The sequence below is a fragment of the Chiloscyllium punctatum genome, chromosome 22, assembly GCF_047496795.1.
Source record: "Chiloscyllium punctatum isolate Juve2018m chromosome 22, sChiPun1.3, whole genome shotgun sequence".
NCBI lineage: Eukaryota > Metazoa > Chordata > Chondrichthyes > Orectolobiformes > Hemiscylliidae > Chiloscyllium > Chiloscyllium punctatum.
Window position 1 is genome coordinate 52,734,570 of NC_092760.1, and position 24,157 is coordinate 52,758,726.

Below are 24,157 nucleotides of genomic sequence, written 5' to 3' on the forward strand. Positions count from 1 at the left end.
GAGACATGATCGTTACTCATTGAGGATAGCAACTTTGACACTGTGGAAACATCCCTTGGTCAAACTAGTCCATGCCAACCATATTCCCACAAAAACCAGTCCCACTTGTCTGTGTTTGGCCAATATCCCTCCAAATGTTTTCCATTCATGTGCTTAAATGTTGTAACTGTACCTGCATCCACCACCTCTTCTGGTAGTTCATTCCACAGACAAACCACTCTGTGGTTTTTAAAAAAAAGGTTGCCTCTCATGTCATTTTTAACATTTCTCCTCTCACCTTAAAAATATATCTTGCTAGTTTTGAACTCCCCCACCTGAGGGAAAAGATTTGCTAGTCACCTTATCTTTCAGGTCACCTCACAACCTCCTACTCTCCAGTGAAAAACATCCCAGCCTATTTTTATGACTGAAACCATCTATTCCAGAAACATCCTACTAAATATTTTCTGAACCCTCTCCAATTTACTAATATCCTTGCATTACACATCTCAGATCACTTTGAAAAGGGTACGGTTGACTCTGTGGAGAACATGAAGGAATGTTAGTGAATATCAAAAGTTCAGATTTTACAAGACAATTGGAGAGAGAGCAAGAAAGTTTACATTTCTTTGAAATGCAGTTCCAGAGGAATGGCCATTGTCACAGTTTTATTGCTGGTGGTCACTTGAGGTGAATGTCACGGGCCATTCCCTTAAACAGAGGCTATATGCCTGTGTTGTGGTTCTGTTCGCCGAGCTGGGAATTTGTGTTGCAGACGTTTTGTCTCCTGTCTAGGTGACATCCTCAGTGCTTGGGAGCCTCCTGTGAAGCGCTTCTGTGATGTTTCCTCCGGCATTTATAGTGATTTGTATCTGCCGCTTCCGGTTGTCAGTTCCAGCTGTCCGCTGCAGTGGCCGGTATATTGGGTCCAGGTCGATGTGCTTATTGATTGAATCTGTGGATGAGTGCCATGCCTCTAGGAATTCCCTGGCTGTCTCTGTTTGGCTTGTCCTGCAGCGGATAGCTGGAACTGACAACCGGAAGCGGCAGATACAAATCACTATAAATGCAGGAGGAAACATCACAGAAGCGCTTCACAGGAGGCTCCCAAGCACTGAGGATGTCACCTAGACAGGAGACAAAACGTCTGCAACACAAATTCCCAGCTCGGCGAACAGAACCACAACAACAAGCACTCTAGCTACAAATCTTCGCACAATCTTTGAGCTATATGCCTGTATTTGGAGGCATAGTTGTTTCTGCCCAGCAAATTGCATAACCTGACTTTCTAATATGGAATCTTTGTGCTCTGTATACAAACTAAACATCCCACATACCATTACATTCTTTGTCTTTGAACAACTGACAGTAAAGCACCATCAAAGCAATGCATGACTTTAAACCACAGTTTTGTATAATTGTGTATAAAATTGGTGAATTAATAACTTCCTTTGGTCAAGAAACTTCAAGAAAAATTGTAAAAATGCAACTCCATTAGCTTATTTTCTTAGTTAAGGATCCCAACATGAGTTTCCCTAAAATACAGAAGAAACCATTCCACCTGACATACCTGAGCTTCTAGTCCTTCTGGTAAATTATCAAATTAGTGCATCTCTTCTGCTCTTTCCTAATAACCTTTTTAATGTTATTTATCCTTCAAATAATCTAATTCCATTTTGCAAATTGTTGTTGAAACTCTTTCCACTACCCATTCTCCTTTTACAGTACCTTAAAAACTCATGACCTCGACTACCTAAATTTTGTAGCTGGATGGGATCACTATCATTTGCACATCTGCCTCCAAGACACACAACATCCTGACTTGCAACAATATCATCATTCTTTTACTATAACTGGTTCAAAAATCTGAAACCTCCTAACAGCACTGTGGGTGCACCTGCACCATAAGGATTGAGCCGGTTCAAGAAGGCAGCCCACCAACACCTTTTCCAGGGATGGGTAAATAAATGCTGGACTAGGCAGCAATACTCATTTACATTAAACTAAGAACAGAAACCCATTCAAACTCTGAATTCTAGGTCATGAAAAGTCAACGTGCAAATGTTTTTTTTCATGGTATCTCTTGCTCTTTCACCAACCTAATTGTTATTATTGCTCCTTCTGCTGCCTGTAAATTTTTCCCTTTTCACTGTCAATATTCTCTAATTGTTCAGGGACATGATATACTGCTGGAGCAGGTGGAACTTGAATCTGGGCTCCTGGTCCAGAGTTAGACAGTACAACGTCACTTGTATGATCCAAGTGAAAATGGATAGGTACTTAAAAAAACTTTCACACTTTTGGGTCTCATTGCTTGACATCCTTCTTGCTGCAATGAAGGTTAACCTTTTGAAGTCTGATCCAGTAGTTGCAAAGTTGTGACTTGTTGGTTCTACTTGTACGGTGTGGAAAGCTAAACCAAACCAGCCTCATTATCACCAGCTTCCCAACAAGAGTGAAATTAAATCATTTAGTGACCACAAAATTGAGCTTTACAAATAATAATCTTAGATATCAAGTTTATAACAAACAAATTAACAATTTGTTTTTAATGTAAATTTATCAGAATGCAGAAACAAGGTAATGCAATTAATATCAAGGATCAAAAGCCAAATCTTCTTTGGTCATAACCCTCTCTCTCAGTTAAGAGTTTGATACCAGGTCTTCATGAAATCCTTGGACAATGGGTTGTTCACAGGCAAGTAGAACTTCAAGCTTGAACTTCAAAGTCACCGATTAATGCAGTTTCAGCAGACTTCCATAAATGTTTACTTATTTCTCCGTGTAGGATTCTTTTTCTCAGATCATTCACTAACTTAGTCTCTGTTGTATGTTTGTGTCCAGTTAATATGAAAGCTTCCACAATCACACTCTTTCAAACCATGTCAGAACTGGTCCTTTTGTATCATCATTGAAGTTGCCTGGTTAGTATCAGTCCTTCCTTGATTGACCAATTCAACATCTAACCAGCTACCAGTCCATGCTTAGCATTCACTCAGTGCTGGTTTATCTACACCATCCTTAGATTTGTAAATTAAGTTACAATTTACAGACCCCAAAAGAAAACAACTTTTTTTTTAAAAAATGCTGTTCAAACTTCAATCATCCATTTCAATCAAAAAATGATAAAACTAAGTAATGAGGGCTCTACAGCAGGTACATTCAATCAGAATGGGTTTTGAGAAAGGCTTCTCGTTCCTCACTTCTCCGAAGAATCAAGTAACAAACCGTGCCTTTTGTGGTCAGTACCAAGTTAGCTGAATTTTGTTGTTTCACTTCTGACAGCTAAAATACTGGTAAACTATATAATTTCTGACATTTTCAATGTCATAGTATTTAAACTAGTCTATAACTTTTCTTTTAGTCATGGCACTTTTTATATCTGCAGTCTCAATGCTAGTGCTATTCTAATAAACCTGATCTATATCCTATCATAATTTCAAAGCTGTCAAGGTGTTATGATGCTTATACTTGAAGCCAGCTGAGGAATAACCAGTGATGTTTATAACTTGCTTACATGTGTATGCTTAATTCTTATCACAAGAATTTAAACTTGAAAATTAAAGTTTTTAAAAGTGGTGCTAACTTGGCCAGTCACTCAAAAAAAATACACAAGTATGCAATCCTTTATCCAAAATCCTCAGTTGGTTCAGAATTTCTTGGATTTCAGAGTGACAGTTTAATAGGGCAATTTAAAAAATCTTACTGAACAGCAGATGTACCTATGAGTACAAGCAGCGAGACAGAATTGATACCTGCCAGTGCTGGGCCACACACCATCTGAGTGATGTGGGTTGAGTGGGTAAACCTGCTTGTATGCCAAACAACCTTATGATGAAAAAATACTTTGGATTACAAGCCTAGTAGAGGTACACTATCTGAAAAGCTCCAAAATCCAGAAACCTACAATAGAAAATGGATAGTACTCAATACTTGAATATCTAGGGAAAAAAAAGCTATTAAGTGAATATACTGGATCATTAGTGAACCAAATGGGTTTTTGCAATGTCTTAAAAGGACATATACCACCTTTGCTTGATCTGACTAAAGTATGACTTCAGATCCACCATGTGATTAGATTCTGAATTACATGACATAATAGGAAATGAACTTCATTAGAGAGCAACTTAGCTGTTGGCAGTCAGTGGTAATTGATATAAGACCATAAGACCATAAGACATAGGAGTGGAAGTAAGGCCATTCGGCCCATCGAGTCCACTCCGCCATTCAATCATGGCTGATGCGCATTTCAGCTCCACTTGCCAGCATTCTCCCCGTAGCCCTTAATTCCTCTAGACAACAAGAACCTATCAATCTCGGCCTTGAAGACATTTAGCGTCCCGGCTTCCACTGCACTCCGTGGCAATGAATTCCACAGGCCCACCACTCTCTGGCTGAAGAAATGTCTCCGCATTTCCGTTCTGAAATGACCCCCTCTAATTCTAAGGCTGTGTCCACGGGTCCTAGTCTCCTCGCCTAACAGAAACAATTTTCTAGCATCCACCTTTTCAAAGCCATGTATTATTTTGTACGTCTCTATTAGATCTCCCCTTAATCTTCTAAACTCCAACGAATACAATCCCAGTATCCTCAGCCGTTCCTCATATGCTAGACCTGTCATTCCAGGGATCATCCGTGTGAATCTCCGCTGGACACGTTCCAGTGCCAGTATGTCCTTCCTGAGGTGTGGGGACCAAAACTGGACACAGTACTCCAAATGGGGCCTAACCAGAGCTTTATAAAGTCTTAGTAGTACATCTCTGCTTTTATATTCCAACCCTCTTGAGATAAGAGACAACATTGCATTTGCTTTCTTAATCACAGACTCAACCTGCATGTTTACCTTTAGAGAATCCTCGACTAGCACTCCCAGATCCCTTTGTGCTTTGGCTTTATTAAGTTTCTCACCATTTAGAAAGTAGTCCATTCCTATATTCTTTTTGCCAAAGTGCAAGACCTCGCACTTGCTCACGTTAAATTCCATCAGCCATTTCCTGGACCACTCTCCCAACCTGTCTAGATCCTTCTGTAGCCTCCCCACTTCCTCAGTACTACCTGCCTGTCTACCTAACTTTGTATCATCGGCAAACTTCGCTAGAATGCCCCCGGTTCCCTCATCCAAATCATTAATATATAATGCGAACAGCTGTGGCCCCAGCACCGAACCCTGCGGGACACCGCTCGTCACCGGCTGCCATTCTGAAAAAGAACCTTTTATCCCAACTCTCTGCCTTCTGTTAGATAGCCAATCCTCAATCCATCCCAGCAGCTCACCTCGAACACCATGGGCCCTCACCTTGCTCAGCAGTCTCCCGTGTGGCACCTTATCAAAGGCCTTTTGAAAGTCCAGATAGACCACATCCACTGGGTTCCCCTGGTCTAACCTACTTGTTACCTCTTCAAAAAATTCCAACAGGTTTGTCAGGCATGACCTCCCTTTACTAAATCCATGTTGACTTGTTCTAATCAGACTCTGCTCTTCCAAGAATTTAGAAACCTCATCCTTAATGATGGATTCTAGAATTTTACCAACAACCGAGGTTAAGCTGATTGGCCTATAATTTTCCATCTTTTGCCTTGATCCTTTCTTGAACAAGGGGGTTACTACAGCCATCTTCCAATCGTCCGGGACCTTTCCTGACTCCAGTGACTCTTGAAAGATCTCAACCAATGCCTCTGCTATTTCCTCAGCAACCTCTCTCAGAACTCTAGGGTGTATCCCATCGGGGCCAGGAGATTTATCAATTTTAAGACTTTTTAACTTTTCTAGCACTATCTCTTTCGTAATGGCAACCATACTCAACTCAGCCCCGTGACACCCTTTAATTTTTGGGATATTACTCCTGTCTTCCACTGTGAAAACTGACGCAAAGTACTTGTTAAGTTCTCCTGCTATTTCCTTATCTCCCATCACTAGGCTCCCTGCATCAGTTTGAAGTGGCCCAATGTCTACTTTTGCCTGTCGTTTGTTTCTTATGTACTGAAAGAAACTTTTACTATTATTTCTAATATTACTGGCTAGCCTACCTTCATATTTGATCCTCTCATTTCTTATTACACTCTTTGTTATCCTCTGTTGGCTTTTGTATCCTTCCCAATCTTCTGATTTCCCACTGTTCTTAGCCACTTTATAGGATCTCTCTTTTTCTTTAATACATTTCCTGACTTCCTTTGTCAGCCAAGGTTGTCTAATCCCTCCCCGGTTAATCTTTCTTTTCTTGGGAATGAACCTCTGTACAGTGTCCTCAATTATACCTACAAACTCCTGCCATTTTTGCTCTAGTGTCTTCCCGGTTAGCCTCTGCTTCCAGTCTATTTTAGTCAGTTCCTCTCTCATGCCCTCATAATTACCTTTATTCAACTGTAACACCATTACATCAGATTTCGCCTTCTCCCTTTCAAACTCCAGACTGAACTCTACCATATTATGGTCGCTACTTCCTAAGGGTTCCCTTACTTTAAGATCTTTTATAGAGTCTGGTTCATTGCAAAGCACTAGGTCCAGAATAGCCTGCTCTCTTGTGGGCTCCATGACTAGCTGTTCCAAAAAGCCATCCTGTAAGCATTCCATGAATTCCCTTTCTTTAGATCCACTAGCAACATTATTTACCCAGTCCACCTGCATATTGAAGTCACCCATGATCAATGTAACCTTGCCTTTCTGACATGCCTTCTCTATTTCCCGGTACATGTTGCGTCCCTGGTCCTGACCACTGTTAGGAGGTCTGTACACAACTCCAATTATGGTTTTTTTGCCTTTGTGGTTCCTCAATTCCACCCACACAGACTCCACATCATCCGACGCTATGTCATTCAATACCATAGATTTAATTTTGTTCTTAACTAACAAGGCAACTCCACCCCCTCTGCCCACCTCTCTGTCTTTTCGATAAGTCGAAAAACCATGGAGGTTTAACTGCCAGTCCTGACCCCCCTGTAACCAAGTCTCTGTGATGCCTACTACATCATAATCATTCACTATTATCTGTGCCATATAGGCAATATTGACATTGCCATTGCCTAGAACCCAGTGAACTTGTAGTTTCATGTCTGTCTGCTTTTTCATTTCCCTTGTTAAATTTACCTTGGCTATTTCTACAAGTCAAATGAATTTATCATACAGGTAGTTCTTCTACCAACATTGTTACATTTTTGTGTAACCCCACATTATAGAAAAATGGTGCCTTAGGAACAGCACTTGGTGTTCCTGTAATTATTATAGCCAACATAAGTTTTAAAAGTTCACACTTTTGACAAATTAGGGACACTAAGTGTTATAGCAGAACAACCTTAGCTGACATCTTTCCAGTTCCCAACTTAACCTTGCTAAACCATTTAGATTAAAAGGCAAAAACATATCCACATCCAGTATACAGTACATAAAAATACAAATTAGAAGCAGCCTCTTTTGGCTCAATTCTGCTCTGCCATTCAGTATGATCATAACTGACCTCTGGCCTTATTGGGGCAGATTCCATAAACCTGTATTAGTACAAGTACATAATGGAAGCTATATTTAATCTTATTACTATTTTTACACATATCAAACTTGGTGATAATCAGGTCATTAATAACCAGGTTAGAGAATATGAAAGTTTCACAACCAAAGTAGCTAAGCAAGTCAAAGTACGACATGATTTAATCAGGTGGAAAAAAATTAAAACAAAAAGCTGCAGAGGCAGGCAGCCAGCCAGCCACTAGGGGAATAGGCTAACTCCATTTCATATACTTTGAACATGCATCTTTTTTTTTTAAAAACAAAAAGCACACAGTTAAAAGTGACAGCATTTTATTAATACATTAGAAATGTTATGCCATTAATACACAGGCGCCACCAACTTCTTTGATTTTCTCTTCAGCTTTCCTGCTGAAGAACTTTGCCTTGACAATAACTGGTTGTTTAGGCAGTCTGCCTTTGCCCAGAACTTTATAGTAACCCTACAAAAAAAAAGAAAAATGAAGCAATGATTCAAGTAAATATTTGTTACTCCAAGCCCCAAATTAAGTAGCAAAATATGAATAGGACAACCATTCCAGGATAAATAAGAACCAACCAAAAAGTGCTCCAGCTTTACTGCAATTAACATCTAAGAGACGAGATAATTTGTGAAGTTTACTTTTTTTTTAAAAAAGTACATAAAGTTTTGATAGCTCAACTATCATTAAAACTTCCAGAGGATATAAACATCTGTTGACAACTTTTTCTCAATGATCACAGATCTTGGAAAACCAGGAATCCAACCGAAGAGGTATGAAGGTGTGCTTGAAGAGATTCTGGTCTTCCTTGGTAATTACCTCCGCTGTCAGAGGTCAAGAGTAGAGACCTTGTTTTGGAAGTCTGCATAAATATCTGATAGCAATATTGCCTTAGCACTGGAAATGTTGGCTTGAGGGGGACACATTGAAGCTCCTATCCTGCCATTAGATTTGCAGAGACAGGACTAGGATTTCATGTGTCTGCAATACAATATCCATGGTCTTCCATGTATGAGATTCTATTCAGGAACCAATGCAAATTAATCTTCCCAGAAAAATTGAAAACAGCAGGCAACTCATTTACAGAAAACTAATGACCTTAATATACCACTGCATGTCAAACCAACAGAACAGCAAACAATATACTAAAGAACAGGCAAAATAAACCAAAGTGAAAAACTGCATTCCTCAGGTCAGATTTTGAAATGAATAACAAACTTAACAGTTGTGTTATGCTGAAAAACTTGGAAGTGAGAAGGAGGCATTTGGAGGAATTATTCTTGAAGTTGAGATGCAGAAGCTAAATCTGCAAAATTAACTAAATTGTAAATATAGAAAACAAAGCAACTTGAGCTCAAATGGAGATAGCAAATTTAGGACAAAGTTTTTAAGTTTGTCAACCCTCAAATGGCATCCCAAAGACTAGTGGAGATAAAGATGTAGTACCACTAATGCTCCTAGTGGAATCACCAGCAATGTTACTGATTGTGTGACTGACTGAACTATAAAGCTCAACCAGTGAATAAGATCAGTAATTGCTCTTCGAAAACTATAAGCACATCAAGACAATAATAAGTGTAAGGATGTGACTCTAGTCTCGATTCCCAAACTCAACAATAAACTATTTTGACACCTCCCACAGCCAACTGATACCCTTATTTAATAACCAAACATTTCCTTCGAGTACTGCTCACATTCCCCAAGTGTGCTTCCATTCACAAAGCTTCCTCCATCACTTCTGCCCTTGGCAGCTGTGCTTGATGGAACATTTAAGAAAATAAGACTCTTTAAAATCCAGATTTCTCCCCCTCAGCTGATCAGACTATGTATTTGACAGGTGGGATGTATTAACATGTGATTATGAGCATTCTATTTCTGTACAACATTTGATAGAAGCGATTACGAATGAAATCAAACATGGAATCGGAGCCAGTGAGCATGTCAATAATGCATTAAAAGGAAGCAAATCTGTTGTACAGCCTCAGACAGATCCATCTCGAGTAACATGTTCAAAATCATGCACTTAAAACTAAAAATTAACTTGGACTAATCTGCCTTAGGTATTGTTGGTTTTAATTGGATCCAAGTTGTTAAATTATATTTTTAGGTTAAATAACCTTAGCCTATATTACCTTCAGTGTCTAAATCAACTGTGGATGAGTAGACTGCGAAACAGTTTACCAACTCCTGTTTGGCTGCACACCACCTACTTCTTTGCTCAGATTTGTTGTTTCCCCTATCAGTATATCCTACTTACAGGCTGCTCAAAAAAAACCTGTCATAATACTCACAGCATGTACAACGTCAATGACAGGTGCTGGTCCTTCAGGTTTTTTGGCATAGTTTAATCGGGTCTGTTCACTGACCAGTGTCCACAGTTTATCCAGATTTATAGTCGGACAGAACAACCGATTCTTCTTGAGATGATATTGCCTCATGCCAACTTTTCCAAAGTAACCTGGATGACTAAAAAATTAGAAATCAAACTTCACTTAACCAGGCTCAATGCAACTTTTAGAAACACTAAGAACTGGTCCCTCATTGGAAAAATTGAATATTAAGCAAACATTTTTCTAGGTTTGTTGAATCCAGTGATACCACAGCAGCCATCTCAATGTGCAAGAAGAATTTACTCTTTTACTGCCATATCATTCAGGACAGCCTTTTACTTCACTTCCTTAGTTCTCCCTTAAAATCAACAGACTTTGCATGCTTTACTTGTAGAAATGGAGATATCAAATCTAGCGAAGTGCTTGTGCAAATTACAAAAGCTAGGCTCAGAAATCCAAGAAGCTGTTCCACCACTTGACTGACGTCACAGAATAAAGCCCCAAAAAGTATTCGGTCAGAATACTTTTCAGACTATGTAAAACTATACACTCAAGGAACTTGCCAACATGAAATATTTATAATTCAAATTAAATTGAAGCAAACCTTGCACTACAGAAGATCTTACGTTATTACTACATACAGGTAATATTCTAAAAAGGGAGAGAAAAGAAAACCATAACTAAGAAAATTATGCAAGATACAAAGTTGAAAGAAAAAGCATGTGAAAAACAAAGCTAATGTCAGTGATAGTCCCAGAGACTGGGACAAAATTTAGAATCCAAAAAGGAGGACTAAAGATACGAGAAGAAAAACTAGGAGGACAAACTAGTAAGAATATAAAAACTGACAAAAATGTATTCAAAAAGAATGGGTACGCAATGAACACAGTCAGATTTCTCAGCAACAAACACAAACAAGCAGCCAAAACACACCCAGAATCCCTCGCCACTGTCCTCTATATCAAAGACATCTCTGAAATGACTGCCAGACTATTCAGGCCTCTAGGCATCATGGTAGCTCACAAACACAAGCTAACAAACTTAAAAGACCCTATAAATAACAAGCAAAAATACCTTGCAAAAATTGTAACAAACACTACACTGGACAAACAGGCAGAAAACTAACCAGGATACATGAACAACTAGCCACAAAAAGATATGACCCACTATCACTAGTATCCTTACATACAGATGAGGAAAGATACCACTTTGACTGAGACAACACATCCGTTCGAGGACAAGCCAAACAGAGACATCCGCAAGAATTCCGAGAAGCATAGCATTCCAATGAGAACTCGGAATACCATCAACCACTCTCAGAGAAAGAAAAGGAAATGACATCATCAACCAAGGAAACCTAAACAGAGAAGCTAGACATAACACCAGCACTTCATTGGAGGCTCACTGATGACGTTACCTAGCATGGTGATGAAACTTCTAAAAACAAATATTCCAGCTCAGTGAGCAACCTTACCTCCAAAACCTCAAACTGAGCTACAAATCTTCTCAAAACATTGACAATAAAAAAAAACTAAAGATGTGCAGGTCAGGTGAATTGGCAGTGCTAAATTGCCTAGTGTTAGGTGCACATATAGGGTATGGGATTGGATCTGGGTGGGCTCCTCTTCAGAAGGTCAGTGTGGACTGGATGGGCCAAAGGGCCTGTTTCCACACTGTAGGAAAATCAATCTAATCAGGGGAGATAATTATGCAAAACAAGGAAATGGCAGAGATTTTGCATCAATCTATATGACGGAAGAGCTTTGAACATCCCATTAATTCCTGCCCTGTATTCTTTATTAAAGAATAATCATAATACAATTAGTAATACTCAAACTAAAATGCTGTGGGAGCAGAATCCTTTTGTATATTTAGGCTGAGATAGATTTGTGATTGGTAGAGGAATAAAGTCTTATTGGGTAAGGGCAGGAAGGCAGATGAGGAATGTCAGATCAGACAATTCTATTAAATGGCAGAACAGGTTCAAGGGGCCTACTCCTGTTCCTATTCCTTGTGGTGTTAGAGCAGAGTACTGAAATGGCAAAAACCTGCCACACAAAGGGACTTGGGGGTACTTGTGCATGAAACATGAAGCCAGCACATGGGTGTCACAGGTAATCAGCAAGGCAAATAAAATCTATATTAGTGGAGACAGTTTAGAGAAAATTCACTAGGATGATTGCTGGTGTGAAGAAGGATTGTATTATGAGCACAAGAATGGAACTCCAATCACTGGAATTTTGATGAATGAGAGGTGGTCTAATTGAGACATACTTGATTCTTAAAAGGGCAAATGCCAAAAGGGTGTTTCCCCACATGGAAGACTAGGTCCAGACAGCATAGCCTCAGACTAAACCACCAACTTAGGACTCAGAGGAGGAATTTCTAATCATTAGAGTAACTATAAAATACTGCGCAGTGCTTTCATGTTTAGCAAAAGGAAAACGAAAGCACTAAAGTCATCTCAGTGGACAAGTTAAAAAACAATTTAGATTTCAACTTAATTGTAGTTTGAATTCAGTGTAAATGTCTCAGATAGTTAAGGCACGTTGCAAAGTGTGGAGTTGCTAAAAAACTTTACTTCCAAGCAGTGAATAACATCAAGCGGTTTTGAAGAGAACTTTGAAGAACTGGAGGAGAAAATTCAGACAAACGTGCACAAGATATTGGTTTCATTTCAGTTGACCAGAAATCTAAAATTATTTTTTAAACTTGTCCACTGAGATTTTCCCGAGATGACTTTAGTGCTTTCATTCTCCTTTTGCTAAACATGTAAGCACTGTGCAATGCTTTATAGTTAGTCTCGAATGATAGACCAGAATGGTCAACTGGGGTAAATTAAGCTAGCTGTTGCACAATGCAACATATACTGTATATCAAAACTAAAAGGAAACAATTTACCTGTGCAGATAGGCAGCACCTCAGGACCGGCAAGTTGCAACATTAGAACATTGCATACAGTGTCACTAACCTAGTGACTGACTGCGCTACCAGAAGCTCCAGCCAGCGAATAAAAGTAGTATTCAATCTTCGAGAACAATAGCACACCAGGACCACAGGAAGTGTCAGGGTGTGACTCTAGTCTCGTTATTGTAAATTTTGAGAAGGAAGAGTGAAGAGGATAGATGCCGTCACAGTAAGCTGTAAGCATGGAAACAGACCCTTCAGTCCAACTTGTCCTTGCCAACCCAGTCCGATCTAGTCCCACCTACCAGCAACTGGCCCGTATCCCTCCAAACCCTTCCTATTCATATACCCATCCAGATGCCTCTTAAATGCTGAAATTGTACCAGCCTCCACCAGTTCCTCTGACAGCTCATTCCACACACATACCACCCTGTGTGAGAAAAAGGTCTCCTTTATATCTTTCTCTCTCACCCTAAACCTGTGCCCTCTAGTTCTGGAGTCTCCCACCCCAGGGAAAAGAGTTTGCCTATTTATCCTATCCATGCCCCTCAATTTTATAAAACCTTTAAGGTCACCCCTCAGCCTCCGACACATATTGGACAGCAAAGAAGGTTACCTCAGATAAAAACAGGATTTTGATCAGATGGGCCAATGAGCTGAAAAAATGGCAGATGGAGTGTAATTTAGATATATGTGAGGAAAGCAAATCTTAGCAGGACTTACACATTTATGACAAGGTCCTAGGAAGTGTTGCCGAACAAAGTGGCCTTAGAGTGCAGGTTCATAGCTCCTTGAAAGTGGAGTCGCAGGTAGATAGGATAGTGAAGACGGCGATTGGCATGCTTTCCTTTATTGGTCAGAGTATTGAGTACAGGAATTGGGAGGTCATGTTGCAGCTGTATGGACATTGGTTAGGCCACTGTTGGAACACTGTGTGCAATTCTGGTCTCCTTCCTATTGTAAAGATGTGAAACTTGAAAGGGTTCAGAAAGGATTTACAAGGATATTGCCAGGGCTGGAAGAACTGAGCTGTAGGGAAGATGTTGAGTAGGCTGGGGCTGTTTTAACTTTAAAGCAAAACTTGAATTTCCTCAAATGAATCAAGATGTTATAGTATTCCATAGTTTCAACAAAACAGTTGAATAGGTTGTTCAATTTAACTTCAAGTTATTTTCACCACAACCTTTCACACAAGATCACAAATCTATGGATCAAAATAGTTTCAGACTACATACTATTTATCAAAGTTGATTCTGTGATGGTGCATGCCACCAGCATTGCCACGACCACCTGGATGCTTCCTGTGTTTGCCTATAACAGAAACAAAAAAATTATAACCAGGTATCTAAACTCCTTCACTAAAAAAGGTAGACTTGGGCTTGTGTTTATTACTCACCAATTCGGCCATGACCGTGGCTGACATGTCCCCTCAGCTTCCTGGTCTTTCTCAATCTGGACGGCTAAGATAAATATCACTGAGTTAGCTTTATCAGTCAGTGATACTATAATGGAAAATGACCAGGTTTTTTCATGCATGTTTATAAGAAAAAACATGCATGAAAAATTACACTCCCAACTGATTACAGTTAATGCAATACACCAGTGCCTAATGTTTACAAAACCTATCTACACATATTTATACAATGGGTTTTTACAGCTTCCTCTATAACCACTTAAAGATTTAGTTCTCTAGAACTACAACATCTTAGTACAACTAACCAGTCATCCATGCACATTCATACTACTCAGTTTTTGATCAATTGACTGGAGGACATTATATAATACCAAATCCAAGACTAACTGTAGCAGAACTAGATACCCATCAGCAATAATATTTGGTACATTACACCACTTTACATTAGTTTGTATAGACACTACTTGACATTATGGTATCCAAACTTGTTCTTGCTACTTGTAGATACACATTATCATGAACAGAACCAGAAATTAGCATGCTTTCATTATACCACACAAGTTCATACCAATTCTTTAGAATAAAAAAGGATCAGTCTGCTAACCAGATATCAAATGTATCCTCTACACAGTTCAAAAGAATTCAACCTAGGTCACCCCCTACGTTTGTGGCCTCAATTTTTCTGGAAAAGTAGCCCACTATGAGAACTCTACTTAAAATGGAAGTGTATCTCCGAGGATGCCTCTCAAACAGCGAAGCAGCTCCGCTAAAATTTCTGATGAATCCGCAGATGACCCCATCATCCTCACCGTATTATTGAAGTAGTTTTAGCCATCAACTAAAGAATTTTGGACTAAGAGATTGTATATAACACTGGTGTTGTCACTTTCTCATCTGAAACAACGCGTACAATTTCTTACGGCCAACGACAATTAAATACAGCAGCCCGTATCTTTGTAAAATAGTGACACGATTGAAAATGTCATGAACCCCAGAAGTGGCATAATTCATGAAAATTCCATCGGGTTATATAACGCTGAGTTTTCACAAACATAAAGGAACTGTTTTCTGGCGATTCGTAGATCATAGTAGGCAAATTGCAGAAAACTATTCGGCTCGGGCAGCGCCAAACTCAAACCACAATGCACAACATCACGACTCAAGTCAATAATTTAGAGAAGGCCCATTAATTACAACGGAACAGCCGCCATCATCCTGCATTCAGCCTTCACTAAATAGGCCACAGAGCTTTCATCTAAATAAGTACAACTATCTTAGCGAAAGTGCTATACATTTTGTTCACAAAAAGGTCAACAATGATTATACAACAGACATCTATTTTTAAGGTCACTTCTCATACCCGATTGCATTGGATTCTAATTGTATTAAAGTCAGACCACCAGCTTCCACGTTACCTACCATCTTAGCAGATGACGTGAAGAGGGAGGCTAATACAAAACCTCGCGGTTTTATTTGACATCCGGGTGTGAGCAGAAGTGCGCCTGCTCAGTAAGAGCCATCGTCCTCCTGAATACGCTTTCTTTTGTCCAGGCCAGAACGCCTGCGCAGTGACGATCGCCGGTGACGGACCCCGGTAAAATGCGCATGCGTAACAGTTGCCATTCTCCAGTATTCCTGCACCTGCGCCTGCGCAGACACGGTTTCGTTTGCCAGACAACTACACTTGCGCAATAACGGTCTTCATTTGAACCAGACAAATGCGCCTGCGTAGCAACGGTTTTTAAAAGCCTTATTTTCTTTGACCACGCCTCCAAGAAACATGGGAAAAGAATAAATTAATAATGAGGTCAGTCAATGTCTGAAGGTAGCCATAATGTAGAGGTGTTGGACTGGGTGGACAAAGTTAGAAATCACACATTAGGTTTTTAGTCCAATAGGTTTATTTGGAAGCTCTAGCTTTCGGAGTGCTGCTCCTTCATTTGGTAGTTGTGGAACAGGATCATAAGACACAGAATTTACAGCAAAAGATGACAGTGTCATGTAACTGAAACAAGATATTGAGCAAACCTAGATTGCTGTTAAAGTCTTTCATTTTTTTTAGAATGGGTTGTAGTTTTTGGGTCATTAATATGTAAATCCCAGGACTTCTTTTGTCACGTTCTTAAGATAACTTAAGGTTTTTTTTATAAAAAGTGACATCTCAACTTGGGCAATATATTAAAGGTGTGTGATTACAATCTGGCTGTATCCCAATCTTGAGTCAGACTGGTTCTATTTCCAAAGTAAGAATTTACAAAATGTCATAACCAGCCATAGCAATATCTAAGGTGTTAGTTATATAAAAATATGATAAAGCTATAATATACAATGGATTAGATTTTGCTGTAAAAAGAATAGTGAGATCAACAATGCTTGTCATTAATTAGACATTATTTGCAATATGGACTTGAAATTTTCACAGTTGTTAGTAATACCATTCTTAATTATTGCTTCAAAATCCTGGAGATTTCTGCAATCAACCACTAGTAAAATCAATATAATCTTGACAATAGCAATAAATAAATGCTTTGGCAGTTTTGGTTGCAGCACAGCCTGTAGATGGCACACGGTGCTGCCATTAAAGGAGAGAATGTGAATGTTAAAAGTATTACACTGTTTTGAATGACTGAGTTTCTTGAGTGTTATTGTAGCTGAACTCATCAAGAGAAATGGAGAGTATTCGAGCATGACTAGTATATATATTACCAGACCTGGTAAGGAGAAAGATTTTTAAAAATCTCTTCAAATAACGTTGCACCACATTAAAATATATCTTCTCTAATACTTGATATAAATTTACACCACTTTCAGACTTTGCATATGCTTAAGAATTTGCAAGAGTTGCAGTTTTTCTGAACAGAGCTATGTTAATGAGCAGCAGAGGGTTTTGATTAAGGTCTCAGTGAAATGCTACAAAGTATTGATTAGAAAAATGGGTTAAACGAAAAATGCTACGAACTATTGAGGGAATTTGAACATGACTTAAGAGAGGCAATAGTAATCCCTGCACCCAAATTTCTTCAATTTTTTGCACCAAACATTGGCATTTCACTGCACTAATGCTGTTATTTTGGCATACGTTTTCAGGAAATTCATCAGCCTAGTGACAATGGTGCAACTGGCAAATATTTTCCATAATCACTCTTCTGAACCTGACATTAACTTCTGAAGTCCATATGGACATGTTGATGCAGAAATCCAGAGGTTGCTAGCAGTAATTCTGCTGTTCTCTCTGAGGTGCATGTTGAAGTCACCGGACTGACATGACCTCGTCCTTTTCCACTATTTGTTTTGTAGTAAAAAAAACATGATTGAGTTAATTTGCCAAAAAAAGGTGTAACTGCATTTTAATGCTACACTAACGTCACAATTGCTATTTGGAAATGGAGTAATTCACATGAACATAAAGATGGACTACTTTCTAAACGGTGAGAAAATTCGTAAAGCCAAAGTACAAAGGGATCTGGGAGTGCTAGTTGAGGATTCTCTAAAGGTAAACATGCAGGTTGAGTCTGTGATTAAGAAAGCGAATGCAATGTTGTCATTTATCTCAAGAGGGTTGGAATATAAAAGCACTGTTGTGCTACTGAGACTTTATAAAACTCTGGTTAGGCCCCATTTGGAGCACTGTGTCCAGTTTTGGTCCCCACACCTCAGGAAGGACATACTGGTACTGGAGCGTGTCCAGCGGAGATTCACACGGATGATCCCTGGAATGGTAGGTCTAACATATGAGGAACGGCTGAGAATCCTGGGATTGTATTCATTGGAGTTTAGAAGATTAAGGGGAGATCTAATAGAAACTTACAAGATAATACATGGCTTGGAGAGGGTGGACGCTAGGAAATTGTTTCGGTGAGGTGAGGAGACTAGGACCCGTGGATACAGCCTTAGAATTGGGGGTGTAAATTCAGAACAGAAATGCGGAGACATTTCTTCAGCCAGAGAGTGGTGGGCCTGTGGAATTCATTGCCGCAGAGTGCAGTGGAGGCTGGGACGCTAAATATCTTCAAGGCAGAGATTGATAAATTCTTGATGTCACAAGGAATTAAGGGCTACGGGGAGAATGCAGGTAAGTGGAGTTGAAATGCCCACCAGCCATGATTGAATGGCAGAGTGTACTTGATGGGCCGAATGGCCTTACTTCCGCTCCTATGTCTTATGGCCTTATGGACTGCCACGCATGTGAAAATGGGCCTGGTGATGATGCTTACTGCTGACAGTCATTCCTAAGTCTGAATTAATCTACATTATGTGATTCATTCTTCTGTTATAACACCACACCAGCTGAACATGTGCTGATGGCTCTTCTGAGGTCAAAGTTTTGGAAGGGACAAAGGCTGGGAGAGGAGACAGCACTAAGTATTTTTATCCTGCTTCACTGAATGCCTGTGGTCTGACTCAATTGACTATCCTTCTAGATGGAAGGCAGTTACGTTGCTTGCTTGGCAGCAATGTAATGTTGCGAGGTGGATTTTCCTCCCTCGGTGGTCTTTACAGTATCTAGAGCCAACATTCCTAAGAAACCCAGCCACTGAAAAACTGCTCTGGCCCTGAAAATCTGCTTCAATATTTTGGAATTCAAATTATATAAGAATAATACATTTTTTACTTAAAGTCAACTTGTACCTTACTCCCATGTGAGTGTCCCAATCATTTATTTTGTCTGGAGAAAATGCAATTAAAAATGAAGGACGATCATGGCATTTTACTTCCTGAGTTCTGGCAGTGAGAATACTTCAATGTACTTAGCTTTATAAAAGCAAAATACTGTGGATAATAGAAATAAAGAGAGAAATGCAGCATTTGTGGAGGGAGTTAATAGAGTCACAGAGCATGGAAACAGTCCCTTTGGCCCAATGAGTCCATGCCAACCGTGTTCCCACATAAACAAGTCCCGTTTGCCTGCATTTGGCCCTTATCCCTTCAAACCTTTCCTATTCATGTACTTATTCAAATGTCTTTTAAACATTGTAACTGTCGTTGCATCCACAATTTCCCCTGGCAGTTCATTCCACACACAAACCCCACTCTCTGTGTAAAAGAAGTTGCCCTCATGTCCTTTTTAAAACTTTCTCCTCTCACCTTAACAATATGCCCTCTATTGTTGAACTCTCCCATCCAGGGGAAAAGACTCTTAATATTCACCTTATATATGACCCTCATGATTTTATAAACCTCTTTAAGGTCATCCTCAACCTCCTACACTCCAGTGAAAAAAGTTCCAGCCTATCCAGCCTATTTTTATTATTCAAACCCTTCATTCCCAGCAACATTTTGGTAAATCTTTTCTGAACCCTCTCCAATTTAATAATATCCTTCCAGTGGCAGGGTGACCAGAACTGCACACAGTTCTCTAGAAGAGACCTCATTAACATCCTGTACAACCTCAACATGACATCCCAACTCCTGTATTCAAAGATATGAGCAATAAAGGCTAAACACCTTCTTAACCACCCTGTTTACTCGTGATGCAAATTTCAAAGAATTATTATTTGAAGCCCAAGGTCTCTCTGTTTAACAACGCTCACCCAGGGTCCTACCTTTAATTTTACAAGTCATACTCTTGTTTATTTTACCAAAATGCAATATCTCTCTTTTCTCTAAATTAAACTCCATCTGCCAATCCTGAGCCCATTGACCCAATTGATCAAGATCTCTTTGTATTCTGAGACATCCTTCTCACTACCCACTGTACCACCAAATTTGCTGTCATCCACAAACTTACTAACCATGCCTCCTATATTGTCATCCACATTTATAGCCCAGAATGATTGTTCCTCATTTTTTAAAATCAAGACTGAGAGTCCTGACAGCTGGAATGACATTTGACTGAAAAAAACCACCATCACACTGAACTCACAAATTACTTCAAGATTGAAAGATAACCAGTTTCAGATAATGCTTTGCTCCTTAGTCATAGTTTGTAATATCATCTGAACTTCTCTATTTGAATGCTGCTTTATAATACTCTCTAAATTTACATTAAAAATTAAGCATTAATGTGCAACTTGGAGTATAACTGGGAAGGTTGGGTTGGGAGGGATGGACGGGATAGAGTTGGAAGAAGAGACAGTTGCACATAATTTGAAGAGAGATTGTAATTGTTTCAGAGAAGATAATCTGAATACCTTGGTTGGTAATATCACTGTTGCTGGGTGCCCAACCTGATTCCAGAATCAAATTTACAATGGGAAGGACATTGTGGAGTGGGCAGGCAAGTGGCAGATGAAGTCCAATGCAGAGAAGTGAGAGGTGCTGCTCTTCGATTGGAAGAACATTGAAGGACGATTTAAAATACAGCATAATTCAAAAGGGGGTGCAGAAGTAGAGGAATCTTGATATGTATGTGCATAGATCATTGAAGGTGGTGGGACAGGTAGAGAGAGCAGTTGATAAAGCATGTAGTGTCCTTAGCTTTATTAATTACCTGACATTGACTAACAAGGTTGTGGGCAACACTACTGAGGCCAGCATTTATTTCCTATAACCCAATTATCCTTGAATGGGTGATGTTGGATCGGTTTATTGAACTGTAAGTCAGTGTCATGTAGATACACTCACAGTCAATATTCCCTTTAATTTCTTTTCAGTATGGGGACCTCCAATGGTCTGGCATCACGGTGGATGGCTCAGGACAACTAGGAATAGGCAATAACTGCTGGCCCAGCCAGTGACACCCACATCCCATGAGTCACCACTGGCATAGAGTACAAGAACAAAGAGGTGACGATATACTTATAAAAGATGTTTGTTATACCTAAGCTAGAGTGTTGTGTACAGTTTTGTGTGCAACATTATAGGAAAGATGTGAATGCATTGGCGAGAGTCCAGAGTTGGTTTACAAAAATGATTCCAGAAATGAGAATCTTTACTCATGACAAAAGATAGAAGACATTGGGACTGCTCTCAGAGATAAGACGGCTGAGACCATATTTGATAGAGGTTTTCAAAATCCAGTTTTCAAAATTGTTCCTGCAGATGGAGCTCTCATAAGCTTTGATGCATATCTGTTGTGTATATTATGAATTTAACATGGTGCTTGCATAAAGGGTCACAGCAGATACTATTTTTACTGCATCAGTTTTCTCAATAACTGAATTTTTTTAATGTCCAAAATAAGGGCTGTAACTAAATAAAAGTTACATATTTTACTATAATAAATGTATTATGTAATTAATTTTTAGATGTTCATTATATTCATTTAAAGGTTTTAATTAAAAACATAAATCTCTCATAAAAGCCTGGATTTAGTCTCAATATTTTTGCCTGGACTGTGCTTAATTTGGAATTTACAGTCTCAGCATCTGTAGCAAGCCTAATTTACCAGGATGTGGTACTGTTAATTCCAATGTACTGAACTCTTCTTCAGTTTGAAGTACTTTCTCACATTAATTTATTTTCTTAATTTTTTTTTAAATAGGTGGACAAATTTCAGAAGTTATGTTTATTTAGGAATTCTATTAAATGTCTTTTTTTTAGTTAATAGGGAGCCTGTATCTATGTCAACCTGAATACAAATGTTTGGATGAAGCAGGAAAATCTGTTTTACTGATTGCATGGCTATTATAGCTTTCATTTGTGGTACATAAATTTTAGATGGTATTTTATTCTCAGAGATACGCTGTGAGTTTATAAGAAGTGGAAGAATTGAATGAAGGATAAGAATGATACAAAGGGAAATAGAGATTTCAATAAAGAATAATTAAAGTTTTCTAACAAACTTGAAATTTTGAAACCGAATAGTTATCTAGTATTATGTAGACAGTAGAGGCATTTTTAAATTTCTTATATCAGTGAGCCAGCAGACCCTATTGTGAGATTTGTGACACAGTTCCAGTCATTAACAAGTATGTAATAGTTTGGGAAGAACAAAGTAGAAAATTCTACTCTATCAGGCGTAGTTGTACCAGTGACAAAACCCAATCCACTTTATTTGATTATATTCCTTATGCAGGTGCTGTATGTTCCCAATACCTTTTCCACTATCAAGGGGGAACCTGTCCATACATACTTGCACATCTGATGATATTACAGGAGGAAGACTGAAGATGTAGGAAAATATCTTGAGACAAAGGCACCTGAAAGGCTTTCATTGAAGGGATCCATAGACAAATTCTGGGCTGACCAAAGACCGAAACAAGGCTATCCAGGACATTTGGATGAGAGATGTGGGCACCACTATGGTGCCAGCATTTATTCCTCATTTTCAAATGCTGTTGGAAAGGTGATAATGGTTTGGTATATTGAACTACTAGCCTGTGTCATGTAGATATACTCATAGTCAATACTCCGTCTGATATCTGATTTAGTGTGGGGACCTCCAATGTCTAGCATTGCAGCAGATGGCTCAGGACGATCATGAAAATTTAAAAAAAAATTGGTAAGGAGAATCAAATCACTGAAGATTCTAAATATTTTATCTCAAACAGGGATGTATATCCTTCTGCTTCAAATCAATGAGATAAACCAATAAAAATATATAGAAGCAATGGAACAAGTCAGTTGGCTGATAGAATTTGTTTTCAAAAGGAGTTAATGACAGAGAAAATATTAAATTGAGGTATATTGAAAATCAGTTTCATGTCATAGAGTTGGATTAAAGAGTGATTTGGTAAATTGAGAAGTTGTAGTGAGAAGAATGAAACAGATTCCTATTAAAGGAGCTTATTTATTTTGGTGAATGACCCGCTAGCTCACGAATATTTGCTTCACCAAGGATGGTACAATAATCAGTGGTGGTAAAAGGAACATAAATGTTACAACAGGAACACAATAGATTAATTAAACTAAACAAGTTAAACTAAAGTTCAGAGACAATACTTCCAATCTACATTAGAATTTCAGAGAAAAGATGACCAAATTATTTGTTAGCTCAAAGACACTTGAAGCATGTTTAAAGACAATGAAAACTAGAATGGATAAAAAGTCCGAAGTTTAATGTTAAAGAAGACGAGGTATTAATGTTGTTACTTGTCTCTGGGGAACCATTAAAAGCAAGGTTTACTGGATCTTATCAAATCAATAAGAAACTCTATATAGTGAGTATTCCAGACAGAAGAGTGGATCAGCAAGTGTGTCAAAAATTTGAAAAGGTAACGAAAACAGGAAAGTGTACTTATGGCAGTGAAAGAAATAGTAAGTGAAATGGAAGTTTCAACAGTTGGTGAATGGACCAGAAATTAAACATTCAAGAGTTGGTCCTTCATCAATCAGATACATAAAATGTTAGATAACAATATGTTTTATCCTCCAGAAAACTACCAAATTGACTTATGACACGTATTACTGAATTATAAATCAAGTTGTGGAAATAGGGAAAATGGCTTTAGCTGTTCATGATGTTCATGTTAGTGATGTATAATCTATAAAACACCATCATACAGCATCAATACAGAAAGATTAGCTCAAGTGAGGGAACAGATTTAGTTCATGATGACATTAGCACGGTAGTCATAGCAGCTGAAGATTACCTCTCATAATTGTGCCTCAATTGGATGGGTCACAAGCAATCTGTATAAGCACAACGTCAACAAGCTAATGAAAGAGGACTCATATCCTTTACTGAGACTGGATATTGTATGAATTGGACATATATGGCTTGTCACAAAACACAACTTGCTAGAAGGATAATGGCAAGTTCTGTTGACTGATAACAGCAAAAGAAATATGAGCTTTTGTAACACCAAATGGGCTTTATGAGTACACAGTCATGCTATTTGGAATGAAAAAGGCAATACCTACGTTCCAACAATTTACCAAGAGTAATTGAGGAACTATGTAACTGTTGTTTACTTCGGAGATTTGGTTAATTGTTGCTAAACCTGGGAAGAACATTTGCACCACTTGATTGAACTGTTTGATCAACTACATAAAGGAAATTTGGTCATAAATCTGACTAAGAATGAATTTGCCAAAGCAAAGGTAACTTATTTTGGCCAAATTGTGGGAAAAGGCCAAGTAACATGTAAAGAGTTGAGGTATGGGTTATTTTGGATTTTTCTGTTTCTAAGAGGAAAGATGGAATTTTGTGCTATGATGTCATAAGTAC

The 24,157-nt window shown here is 38.7% G+C and overlaps 1 protein-coding gene and 2 non-coding genes across 3 annotated transcripts; all 3 read right to left on the reverse strand.

The window, feature by feature from the left end:
- Window positions 1-7,751: 7,751 nt before the first annotated feature.
- rpl27a (ribosomal protein L27a) lies at window positions 7,752-15,590 on the reverse strand. Its single transcript, XM_072592327.1, has 5 exons — window positions 15,526-15,590; window positions 14,089-14,152; window positions 13,928-14,003; window positions 9,747-9,921; window positions 7,752-7,917 (listed from the first exon to the last, which is right to left on the reverse strand). Exons 1-5 carry the CDS (start codon window positions 15,526-15,528, stop codon window positions 7,789-7,791), a joined length of 447 nt encoding a protein of 148 aa, XP_072448428.1. The 5' UTR covers window positions 15,529-15,590; the 3' UTR covers window positions 7,752-7,788.
- On the reverse strand, window positions 8,929-9,057 carry LOC140493906 (small nucleolar RNA SNORA3/SNORA45 family). The gene has a single exon (XR_011963790.1). It is a non-coding gene; the product is annotated as a small nucleolar RNA SNORA3/SNORA45 family (small nucleolar RNA).
- LOC140493907 (small nucleolar RNA SNORA3/SNORA45 family) lies at window positions 12,744-12,874 on the reverse strand. Its single transcript, XR_011963791.1, has one exon. It is a non-coding gene; the product is annotated as a small nucleolar RNA SNORA3/SNORA45 family (small nucleolar RNA).
- Window positions 15,591-24,157: the final 8,567 nt, after the last annotated feature.